This window comes from Lemur catta, chromosome 12 (assembly GCF_020740605.2).
Source record: "Lemur catta isolate mLemCat1 chromosome 12, mLemCat1.pri, whole genome shotgun sequence".
In the NCBI taxonomy this organism is placed as follows: Eukaryota; Metazoa; Chordata; class Mammalia; order Primates; family Lemuridae; genus Lemur; species Lemur catta.
Window position 1 is genome coordinate 91739614 of NC_059139.1, and position 13037 is coordinate 91752650.

At 40.5% G+C, this 13037-nt stretch overlaps 1 protein-coding gene across 1 annotated transcript in view; it reads left to right on the forward strand.

Annotated features, from left to right (window-relative positions):
• The first annotated feature begins 776 nt into the window (after nt 1–776).
• Nucleotides 777–13037, forward strand: part of SLC27A6 (solute carrier family 27 member 6) — a 57291-nt gene continuing 45030 nt past the window's right edge. The window contains exon 1 of the mRNA XM_045565933.1: nt 777–1679. Within this exon, the coding sequence (XP_045421889.1) occupies nt 1199–1679 (481 nt within the window). The 5' untranslated portion in view covers nt 777–1198. The remainder of the gene's footprint in view (nt 1680–13037) is intronic.

The following is a 13037-nucleotide window of genomic DNA, read 5'->3' on the forward strand; positions in this document are numbered from 1 at the left end:
ATAATTTTTGTAAAAAGGCAGACCTATTTTGTGGTCTGTCTAAATATTCGTTTCTCTCTTGCAAAATATCATCCTTGGACCTGTCCAATTCATAAACCCATATTTTCTACACCCCCCCCCCCCCCAGTATTTGCTAATGTTTCCATTCTCTCCTTCAGTTCCCATTGATTCAGTCAGTGATGGTTAGCGCTCTTCTTTCTGCCTCACTGTCTCTCCAGGGCCCTCACGCCGCCCGACTCAACTCCAGCAGCCTGGTTCCCCTGAGACCCCAAGCCTTCTGGATCGCTGGCTGTCCCTCCCCGGGACTGTCGCGGTCCCCGCCAGAGCCCCGTCGTGGGCCCGCTCCCTGGAGCTGGCCCTGGCCGGCGGCTAGTCCAGGCGGCGGATGAGCGCACAGGCTGTTCCAGCTGCCCGGGGCCGGGGCCGGGGCTGGAGGCAGGAGGTGAGCGGGCACCACCCCCGCGCGGTCCTCAGGAGAGACACGCCAGCCCAAGGCAAGGCCACTCGCGGAGGGAGCTGCGGCTGGGGTGGGGGACGTCTCCTTCCAGTGGGCGCGGCGGCCACCTGGGAACGGTTTGCCGGGCCGGTGCGTCCGAGGGAGCCCGGGGGCCTCCGGCGGGGCGGGGCGGGGCGGGGGCGCCCTGGGGCCCCGAGGCGCGGGCCGAGGCGTGGCCCGAGACCCCGCGCGCGTTCTGGCGGGCGGACCCAGGAAGCGCTGCGCTTCTCGGTCGTCGCCACCCCAGCTTCTCCCGGCTCAAATTCAGCCTCCAAGTCACAGCTGCGGGAAGGGCTGCCGCCGGGGGAAGACGGCGGCGTTGGCGGAGGACCGGCGAAGCCGCGGGGCAGGTTCTGGAAAGCGCCGGGAGCCCCGCGGGCCCGGGCGGCCGTCGGGTGCGAGGCGGGCGCGGGCCGAGCTGTAGGTTCCGCGGCCCCGCGAGTGCCTTGGCTGACGTCTCGCAGGAGCCCTGCGGCCGCCCGGTGTCCCTAGCCTTGTCCTCGGCACCCCTTCGGACGACCTCCTCGGTGCGAGCCTCTGATTCTGTTTCCCGGGATCCCCCCTGGGCCCCCGAAAAGCTGGCAGGAGCTGCAGGTGTCACCCCGAGTAGTCTGGACCTGCGGTCCCTGCCGAGAGCGGCGCCCGGACGAGGAGGACGCTGGTAGGGCTGAGAGCAGAGCCGCGCTCTGGCCCGGTGGCCCCATGCTCTGGTCATGGCTGGCAGGACTAGGGGCTGGGATGGCCTTCCTGCACTTTGTGCAGAAACTCCTGTTCCCTTACTTTTGGGACGACTTCCATTTCCTGATGAAGGTGGTGCGCAACGGGATCCAGGTGGGGCTGTGCCAACGGAGAGGGGCGCTGCGCACCGTGCTGGACGCCTTCCTGAGCCAGGCCCAGAGGCAGCCCCGGAAGCCTTTCATCATCTACGAGGGAGACGTCTACACCTATCAGGATGTGGACAAGAGGAGCAGCACAGTGGCCCGCGTCTTCCTGAACCATTCCTCTCTGAAAAAGGGGGACACGGTGGCTCTGCTGATGAGCAATGAGCCAGACTTCGTCCACGTGTGGTTCGGGCTGGCCAAGCTGGGCTGCGTGGTGGCCTTCCTCAACTCCAACGTTCGCTCCAACTCCCTCCTGAACTGCATCTGCACCTGCGGGCCCAAGGCCCTGGTGGTGGGCGCAGGTAGAGTACGGGCTGTGGTCTGCTCCGGCAGCGCCGCGCCCGCCTGCTTTGCTGACCTCCTTTTTCTTTAGAATAGTTCGTAACTAATACTTTGGGTGTGTGATCGAGTATGCATGTTAAGGGTACAAAATGGTTTTGCAATTTATGACAGGGAGTTTAACACCTGTCTCCCTTTTCAAGCACTTACTCTGTTGTGGATTAGTAATATCACACAGTTTCAGAAAAATTTATGAACTTTCTGCTTCCTACCATTTTGGGGGTGAGCGGTTTTACTGTTGTTGGTACTTTCAGTGAATGCAAGAACACGCAGAGTTAGAACTTGTTCAGTTCCAAATTTTATGAGCTCTGACAAAGTGTTTGATGAGTAGGAAAGTTATCTTGACTCCATTGTGGAATACTTTCGTATCTCCAATTGTAACTTTGTCAAGGATGACTGCATGTGCAGAACAGGAATGTTTAATCAGAAGTGCCTGAATTCCTATCTTCTTGTCTGCAAGCTAGGATTTGCCTAGCAAGGTAGGGCTCCAGCCTGGAAGCCAGTAGGCGGGCTCTTGGCAGACTAGCCCTTTTCTTTCTTCTTTGCCCCCATCTGTGCATCATTTTCTTTCTTTCAGTAGGTTCTACCCTTCCTCTTCCACCCACCTTGGATAGGATGTTCTTGGATACAAATATTTATGCGGAACTATGAAGAAAAGTCTTTGCCTTAGTGCCTCATTAACAAAGAGCCTAGGAAGATGGGTTGCTTAACAAGATAGAATTGAAATGTGAAAACTGATATTTGAGATAATCTAAATGGTTTATGCAAATTCATTGTGCATGGGAGTGGGAAGATGCAGGAAGAGGAGGATCCATGGCAAGGACCTTAGTGAAAATACTGAAGTAGTTTAGAGTAATAGGTACATACTGTTACCTCATATAGGGTTTTTACATTCACAGAGTGATATGGAAAAATACATTTACACACTGGTTATCTCTAAAAGTATAGAACTTTCCAGGCAACATCTGTCATATAATATCTGCACATCACACAAAAATGAGTTAGGCAATATACAGACAAAAGGCTAGCCCCTCAAAGCCATCACTCTTCCTAGTTCTCAGTGTCCTTGCAGTTCAACTTGTGGCCTGATAAAGTGGCAAATGTTTACTCTTAAACACTAATTTTATCTTATTTAGGCCACAGGAATAGAAGGTTCAGAGTGTTTCTTGAGTATTGTTTGTTCATTTTTACCACTTGTGCAGGGGCCAATAAAAGTGTGAATGCAGGAGGAAAGATGCTCAGCATTCATCTCTGGCTGTAATCGCACTCATAGTATCCCACTGCCCACAGGATTGCTCTGTTTAATTAGACTGATGAATCTCTGGAGCAAGTGCAAACTCCAAATTATGCTCAAAACTGATGAAGCCTTAAATTCCCTTTAGAACAAACTAAGAGGACCACAGTATCCCTGAAAACATTTCTGTGGCCATGATGTTGAGGCCAACCCGAGAAACATCCCAAAGCCAGTCTCCTGAGGAATTCCTCTTAAAGTGCATAGAGCTGGTTATCTCTCAACATAGAGCATTCAAACTTTGCTGTTGACTGAATTGTTGCTTATTTAGGACTAATTAATCTTGCAGTTTTACTTGTGACAGCTTTGCTTTGCTTGCCAATAACTAATTGCCTTGTTTCCTTATTTTTGTTATTAACACCAGCAGTCAGTTTTTGTACATATAAAAGGCACTTTGGAATGCTGGAGTTTTATGCCAAGACTGGTTAGTCAATTGGCTCAGGAAGTAGGTCACTGGAGAAATCAGCAATAAATTTTACTAGCTATTCTTTTTGGCATGCCTCCAAACCATGAAGTACATATGTTTTGTAAAGATGGGATAATTCTATTTTGATTAATTGATATATTTTTGATGAGATGTAGCTTAGATCATAGTCACTTTTCTGCATTTAAATCTCTTACCCTAAACACTGTATTCTTGGCATCTTGAGTCTCATCATGGAACTATATATATATTATTTTTAGGACTTTAAATTTCCACATTCGTGGATTCTTACTGGATGTTTCTGATGGAGATGTACTATTCAATCCTTTTATCTCCAGGGAGAGTATTTTGAGGTAGAAAGAGCAGTCTAGTGGTTTACACAGAGATAAGGGGATCTGAATTTCATGTATGGTCTGCCACTCCCCAGCTGTGTCATTTAAGATAACATCATCAGCTACCCTGAGTCTCACTTTTTATTTAGTTGTCAAATGGTGATAATATTGTCTACTTGATAGTGTAATTCTGAGGATTAAATGATGTAGCTTTTATACAGTGGCTCGCCGAGTGCCTGATTTGTACTAATTAGACCCTTAGTGAATTAAAATAGTTGCTATTAATATTATGATTATGGAGTCATACCAGGGCTTTTAATAAGGAATTTCATTTGGATTTTGCTGCTACAACCTAATTCTGTAAGAAAGACTATTATATACACTCTTGTATCACTTTAACAACAGAGTTACATACTAAGAAATGCATTGTTAGGTAGTTTCAGTGTGTGAACATCATGGAGGGTACTTACATGAACCTAGATGGTGTAGCCTGCTACACACCGAGGCCGTATGGTGTGGCCTGTCGCTCCTACGCCACACGCTGGTACAGCAGGTTACTCTGCTGAGTACTACAGGCAGTTGGGAAACAACGGTAAGTGTTTGTGTGTTTAAACATATCTCAACATGGAAAAGGTAGAATGAAAATACAATATTATAATCTTATGGGACTGCCATCATATATGCCTTCCATCATTGAACAAAATGTTGTTATCATTGACTATGTGTTAACAGTCCGTTAATGGCAGAAATAGGACTCAAGCCCATGTTTGTCTGACACCAAGATGTATATTTCTCACATTCAGCCTTGCCACCTCTCTGAGTAGGCACAGCCTCCCTTTCAACTGTTTTTGCTTCTGCCAGTATTCAAGCATCGTTCCCTCACAGTAAATCCATGTTCAGCAGGTAGTATAAATAAGAACTCCAGGGTCAGTGTCCCCATAGTCAGTAAAGAAAAAAAGATGGATGCATCAGTGTTTAGAACACCACCATTTCCAGCTACTGAGTTATGAAGCTGTTTAAACTTCCTATTAAAGTCAATTGTTTTATTTTGGAATGGAGGTAATCCTTGAACTAGCTGAGTCTAAGATGGAAAAAAATGCAAAATAGCTATTCTACAAATACAACTAAAAATTTAGAAGTGTTCTAAAAAGTAAAATAGATACAACATAAGGATATCTTAGTATATAGATAAAATAATAAAAGTTCACATGAGCTATTTTTTAAGTCTATCTGAATACATAATGCTTTCTATAAAACTTTTAAAGGGTCTTTATTTTCCTCAAACTCTTCATCTTGTCTTTGAAAAGCAGTTGCCTTTGTGGTTCAGGTCATTTGGAGAATTACAATGGCTTGATTATTAACCAAATCACTGCACTGTCTGATTGCAACAGTTCCTGAAAACTAACAGTGCAAGGCTGCAGGCATTATTCTGTGTTTCTAGAGAAGGCGTGGGATTTTTACTTTTGTGTGAAGAGCAACCCAAAATCCTTCCAAGTAGTTTGAAGCATAAAACACTATCAAATCTAAAGTAAAAGAGTTCAGGGTAATATGAATAGTGTTTTTTAGCTATCTATTTATAGTTATAGTGATGTAATATGTCATATATTAGCAAAGGAGAGAGAGCAGAATACATACTACATGCATGTAAATCTGAAACTTCATGGATGGCTAATTTATCTGTAGTACTTTGTATCTTTTGGGAGTGGTGGTTCTAATGCTTAGCAACATTGCTATCAATACAACAAAGAAATCCCAAGCTTATCTCTACCCTCAAAACCAGTTACCAAATGGACAGCAGAGAGTGGACATTTATTAGCAAAAATATGCAAGTAAGTTAGAAGTTACCACGTGCTAATATGTACCTGCTAGTTTTTTGTTAGGTCTTTCTTTTATTCATTCATTTAGAAAATAAATACTTATTGTATATGTCCTTTGTCCTAAGTCCTGAGAGTTTTGCAGTGAACAAAACAAACTTCCTCAGCTCTAAGAGCCTGCAGTCTAGATCTTGACCTGTTCCTCAAGGCTGTGCCAATATCTGTCTGTGAATCATCTAACAGAACCGTATGATTCTATCAGGTTGCTGTAAATAGCCGCAGTGTACCTGAGGCAGGTGAGTTCAGAGGAAAAGATACTGAGAGAAGGTAGATAGAAGGTTAGAAAAAAAAGGAAAGGATGGGGAAACAACAGGGAAAAGGGAGGGGATGGGAGAAGCTGGAGATGATGGGATGAACACGAGCAGAAAGGAGGACACAGTCAAAGGTGAAACAGCAGGTTTTTAGATTTAGCATCAGAAAATCTGGACTCCAGTCTCCATACTGCCTTGCCTAGATGTATGAGCTTGAGTGTATTATTTGCCCATTATATCCATGCTTTCCTCATCCTTAAAATAAGGGTAATTACCTCTCATGGCTGTAGTGAAGATCACAAAAATAATGTGTAAAAACAGTTTGTAATCTATAAAGTACCTTAAAATGAAAGGGATTATTGTTTATCATAATCATCATTATTTTGGCTAAAAATGTCAAAGGATATAGAGATGATTGCATATACTTTTTAAGTGATATACAAGCACCCCAATATTTTTCTATTTGCACTAAGAAAATCATAGATCAGTAGATGACAATCTTGGCAGCAGACATTACTGGAAATATCAGAGATGAAAAATTGAGGGGAAAGGTCTAGGTTTAATCTAAAACACCTTAATTTTCAATGAGTGCTAAAGTTTTCAGAAAATTTGAGATGTCATGTGATACATTTTCTAACCCAAAATATACAGATATTAGACTTCTTTGCAAGTATTTTTGAGTCTGCAGACCATGTGGGAAGGAAATAATAGTTTTATTAAAATTTTGATTTTTTTCCTAATTATGTATGAAAAACCTGATGGCAACTTTTATTTTCATTTTATTTAATCTGAATGCATTTTTAGTAATTATATCAAAATGCAATTGACAGTCCCAGAAACAATGGACTATATAGGACAGCACAGTCTTAAATTAGAGACCAGGCTTTGAGTCCTTGCTCTGCAACCTACTAAGCTGTGCTACCCTAAACAAGTTACTTAATTTATTTGCATCTCTGTTTCCAAAATGTAGCACTGCAACTGCTTCTCAGAGTCACTGGCAGTGCTTTATCATTGTCAGCCTTGAGTAAATGGCAACTGTTAATATTTTTGTTAATGACAATAACACTGAGAATAACATTTGCCTTGTGTCTATTGCCTTTGGCTTATTTCTAAAGACAGTTACCAGATGCCAACCATGATGGAAACTTTATCTATCACCATGGATGTTAGCTGGCCTGGCCTATAAAACCTGTTTGAAATTGGTTCTATATAATTTATAAGAAATAGAATTTTTCTAAAACCTACCAAAATACTGCATTCAAGGTCCTATTTCAAACAAATTACACTATTATTTGAAGGTATCTGGAAATGCTTAAATATATAATAAGTACCAGGAGATATAACTTAAAAATATAACATGAAATAGTTATAATGACATTTTGGTCAACAACAGAATGCATATAAATCATCCCCCAAAATTATAATACTGTACTTTTATGTTTAAATATGTTTAGATACACAAATACTTGCTATTGTGTTCCAATTGCCTAGAGTATTCAGTACTGTATTACAAGTGCTAAATGGGTTTGTAGCCTAGGCTATACCGTGTAACCTAGGTGTGTAGTAAACCATACATCTGGGTTTGATGATCAGTGAATATCATTGAGTATTGTGTGAATTAAATGTTAAGGACCCAATAGAATACCTGGGCCGTGATGTATATTTAATAAATGGTTGCAATAATTATTCTTAATTGCACAGTGGCAGACAGACACACGTGGTTAGAGGTCAGTTCTGCCCAGGCCTCTTTGAGATGTGTCATGGGTTCAGAGCAACTAGGAGACCCAGGTGACACGTTACAACACTCTAGCGAATCAGCCTTAAGCAGCTGTCTTGTCCTCCCCAGCAGCAGTACAGTCACACTACTTCCCAGCCCTAAGGGCCAAGGCTGGAATGCTATCAGACACAAGTTTGGAGGGAGAAGTTTAGCTCCCCTCTGGCCAAAAAGAGGAGGGTTCTTTTACCATTAATAACTAACAAGGCCTGAGGAAAACAGCCCTGTTGGGATCTGAATCTTGCAGAAATACTACCTTGGAATTAATTGCCTTTTAAAAAAATTATAACCTACTTGCTCATGAGTCTAGTTGTGCATTTATTCTACTAATTTCTACTACTTTGCTACTGAAAAATAGCAGGCCAGGTATAACATATGATTTTGTCCCGTTTGAGTAATAATTATTCACTGGCAATAGGAGATGTGTTGGAAGTAACATCAAATGAAGTATTATAATTTTTCTTTTTTGCGTAATTTTGTTCATGGTAAATATACTGACTCTTCCCCCAAAAACTCTGAAAACAGCTGAGAGTGAAAATACAAAAAATCACTTACAAACTTGTGTTTCAGGGCAGTAAAAATCATGTCAGGGAAGAATAGGTTATCACGATAGAAAGACTTGTGCTTCTGTTAAACATCAAATTCACATCTTGTTCCTTGAGAACTTTGGTAGTTTAAGTGAGCAGTGAAGTCCGGACTCGCCCTTGCCTGGTTACATACTTTTCAGTAGGAAGAGGAAGAGCAGTGGTCTGACTTGGAAACTACACTGACCAGAGTCCCCAGAAGCTCCTTTCCCACGCAAGGTCTCACATTCCCAGTTAGTTCCTCCCCCTTCCAGTCTCTGTGATCTCTTCTTTTCAGGCCTTAGCTCTCTATTTAAAGAGTTTGGGCTCATTACATGGTCATGATCATCACCATAATCACAAGCAGTAGTACCAATAATAACAACAACATTAGTAGCCACCATTTACTAAGGACCAATGCTGGGCTGGACACCAGAATGAATGATTTGTGTTTATCACTTAATTTTCCCAACAACTGTAAGAGTTGTATGGAGGCTCAGAGAAATGAAGTGACTTGTCCAAGGTCACGCAACTGACAAGTGGCAGAAGCAATGTGTAAATCCAGATCCTCTGGTTGAAAATCTATACTCTAAGGAATCAACCTAGAATTTCAATATTTTGCTGAAACTCTATGTTTTTATTTGAGTAGGGTCCACACTATAGGTTGGAACCCATCCTTGGGCAATTTCTCTGTTTCCCAGTTGTTAACTTTTTTCACTCTTCAATTCCTTCCTATAGACTCCAATTCCTGCTCCTGCAAACACAGAGTAAAGCCAACATTTGTGTGGAATCTTTATTTTTTTTAAGCATTAATAAAAAGAATTTATTTATTTATTTATTTATTTGTTTTTATTTATTTATTTATTTATTGAGACAGAGTCTCACTTTGTTGCCCGGGCTAGAGTGAGTGCCGTGGCATCAGCCTAGCTCACAGCAACCTCAAACTCCTGGGCTCAAGCGATCCTCCTGCCTCAGCCTCCCGAGTAGCTGGGACTACAGGCATGCGCCACCATGCCCGGCTAATTTTTTCTATATATGTTTTTAGTTGTCCAGATAATTTCTTTTTATTTTTAGTAGAGACGGGGTCTTGCTCAGGCTGGTCTCGAACTCCTGACCTCGAGCGATCCACCCACCACGGCCTCCCAGAGGGCTAGGATTACAGGCGTGAGCCACCGCGACTGGCCAAGAATTTATTTTTGTCACAACTGAGTATGACCTGTTAGATGCATGAGAAATTTGATTCATAATTTTTTTTTAAATTCCAACTTATTTTTTCATCAGTAAAATATAGTATTTCACAATGTTCCCAGAGAATGAGCCTCCTGTGTGTAGGAAGATGATAGTCTTACTACATCTGCTATCAATTAGGTCAGCTACATGGATAATTTATCCAAAATTTTCTCACACTGATGTTTCCACTTGAGTAAAGTAATATCAGTAGTCATTATCATGCCAATGCTAGAGAATTAACCATTCCTGAAACAAAGACCAATCTTTACATTAGCATTTCTTGGTTATGGTTCTTAGTCTTGGTATTATTAAACACAATGAATTTTCCTTAATGAAGATGGATGGATTAAGGCAAAAGGATATAGTCTAGTCCCCTCAATCACTTATTCTCTATTTTATTTAAAATTGTTGTTGAGGCTACACAAATTGCAGATCTGCTGGCTCGAAAGACACAAGTTGTCCCTTGGATCAACGTCTGGCCTTTTAAGCATGAGATTAAAATTTTGACGTTCACCTCATCTTCTCTTGATTATCATTATGATCATTCCTCAGTAGAACTCACAATGCTGATTTTCAAATGATATAAGTGCTATGTATCTTGGCAGTACACAGAGCATTTTTCCTTATTAAAATATTTAAGAATAATTGGGCTCATCATATTTGGAAGATTCCTACTCCATTTGCAAGTCATGCTTTTCACCCTGTGGATGGCTTCCTTCAGAATCTACCTTACCTTATATACCCTTTTATTTTTCTATTGCATAAGGTGTTTTATTTAGGTTTGCATGTCTTGCTTAATATCTGGGCAATTTCCATTCATGATGGTGATTTTTGTGTCCCACAAATGTTTAAATTATCTTGGCAAATGACACCTGAAAAATCCAAAAGGAACAGAAGAAGTGAGTTTAATCAGCTTTTTGTTAGGATGAAGTTTCTTTTTTTTTTTTTGGTCAGGTTAAAGTGACTTTCAGATGCCTTCTCCAGTATCACATTGCAGACCATCCAAATACACATTTTTATTTACATTTTTCTGAGAATATTATTAGTTTTTATTTTATATCAATAGGAAAGATACAATATAACAAAAGCCATCTGAAATTATCAGTTACTTTATAAATAATACAGTTTAAAAATCAAATTAAACAAACTATTTTCTCTAGTGCTCTGTGATTGGTGTTGTTAAAGCCCATGTAATATGCACTAAACAGGACAACAAACAGTTTCCGAAGTATATCAGAACACTGCATTTTTGACTACCTAATTGTAAGCTTCATCTTGAAAAATGAGTGAAAATAGCAAAACAAACTTTTGAAATAATAATGGTTAATGAGAGGTTAGTAATACAACTGGCTCTATGAAAAAATTATAAAGCTACACTAATTAAAAAGCATGGGGAACTAGAATCTATATAGAACTCAGGAAAATCAACAAGAAAAAATCAAACAACCCCACTGAAAAGTGGGCAAAGGACATGGACAGAAACTTTTCAAAAGAAGAGAAAATAATGGTCAAAAACATATGAAAAAATGCTCAACATCTCTAATCATCAGGAAAATGCAAATCAAAACCACAGTGATATACCGCTTTTCTCCAGTGAGAATAGCCTTTGTCAAAAACTCCCAAAACAATAAATGTTGGGGTGGATGTGGAGAGACAGAAACACTCATACACTGCTGGTGGGACTGCAAACTAGTGCAACCTCAGTGGAGAGTAATATGGAGATACCTTAAACAGATTCAAGTAGACCTACCATTTGATCCAGAAATCTCATTACTGGGCATCTACCCAAAGGAAAAAAAGACGTTCTATAAAAAAAGACATCTGTACTCGAATGTTTATAGCAACACAATTCATAATTGCAAAGATGTGGAAACAACCCAAGTGCCCATGAATACATGAGTGGATTAATAAAATGTGGTATATGTATACTATGGAGTACTATTCAGCTGTAAGAAACAATGGTGATCTAGCACCTTGTATTATCCTAGATAGAGCTGGAACCCATTCTGTTAAGTGAAGTATCCCAAGAATGGAAAAACAAGCACCACATGTACTCACCATCAAATTGGTATTAACTAATCAACACTTAAGTGCACATTGAGTAGTAACATTCGTCAGGTGTTGGGCAAGTGGGAGGGGGGAGAAGGGGATGGGTGTATACACACCTAATGGGTGCGGTGTGCACCGTCTGAGGAATGGACATGATTGAAGCTCTGACTTGAGTGGGGCAAAGGCAATAAATGTAACCTAAACATTTGTACCCCCGTAGTATGCTGAAATAAAAAATAAATAAATAAAAAGCATGGTATAATCACAAAACCAGACAGAGAATTGAGTGGGACAGAATGACCTATCACTATCAATGGAAAAGGGATGAATTATTCAACAAATAGTATTGAGATTACTAATTTTGAAAATAATTATAACAAATGGCAATATAGTATATGTCTTAAATTTAAGAGAATAGATTTTGGATTCCAGTACATGTGAATTAAAATACAAGCTCTATCATTTATCTACTTAGGTAAATTTTTCTAACCTTCAATTGCCTTCAAATTCGTTATGGTCAATCTCCTTAAAATGGAGATAAAACCTAGTTCTTAGGGTTATCATGGTTATTAATGAACTAGTATTTGTAAACATATCTGGTACATTATGATAAAATGAGTTTTGGGGCCTTATATGAAGTATTACTATCTATATCTCAATGTAAATTGCTTTAGAAATTGCTTATTTAACCATCAATTTTCTCAGAAACCATAGCCTACCCAGCTCGTTGAGTTGCTCTGCATAGTAGGATGGTAGTTATGTAGTGAGATCTATAATTTCACTTTGGATTATAATATTGTTTTGCAATATGGAAAGCTAAAGTTAACCATTTGTAGATGAATTTTATATTAGATTTATTAATGCATAAAAGTTTAAAGGTGAAATGTTTACCAATGTATTAGGAGCTATAATCAATTGATTCCCTTCCCATACTTTTGAAAGTATTAGATTTTTAAAAATGTAGAATAAGATAATATCAAGAATTTTTAGTGTAGCATGAATAGCATAATTCACAGTAATGGCATATTAGAGGGATATATGACATTTCTGCCCATTGATTTTACAGTCTTTGAAATGTGAATAAGAGACATGATATTTAATTTTATTATTATTTTTTTAGAGACAGGGTCTTACTCTGTCACCCAGGCTGAAGTGCAGTGGTGTGATCATAGCTCACCCCCCGCAGCCTCATACTCCTGGGCTCAAGTGATCCTCCCACCTCAGCCTTCCAAGTATCTAGGACTACAGGCAAGTGCCACCACTCCTGGCTGATTTTTAAAATATCTTTTAGAGATGGCGTCTCACTGTGTTGCCCAGACTGATCTCAAATTCCTGGCCTCAAGCAATCCTTCTGCCTCCACCTCCCAAAGTGCTGGGATTATAGGCATGAGCTACCATGCTCAGCCAAGAGATATAAATATGTAGAAATAAGAAATCAACTTGTTCAAAAAATGCTAACAGATCATAGGCAGGGATCATAATTTACCCATTTTTGTACTCACAACCCCACCAAATGCAGTGCCTTGAATGTGG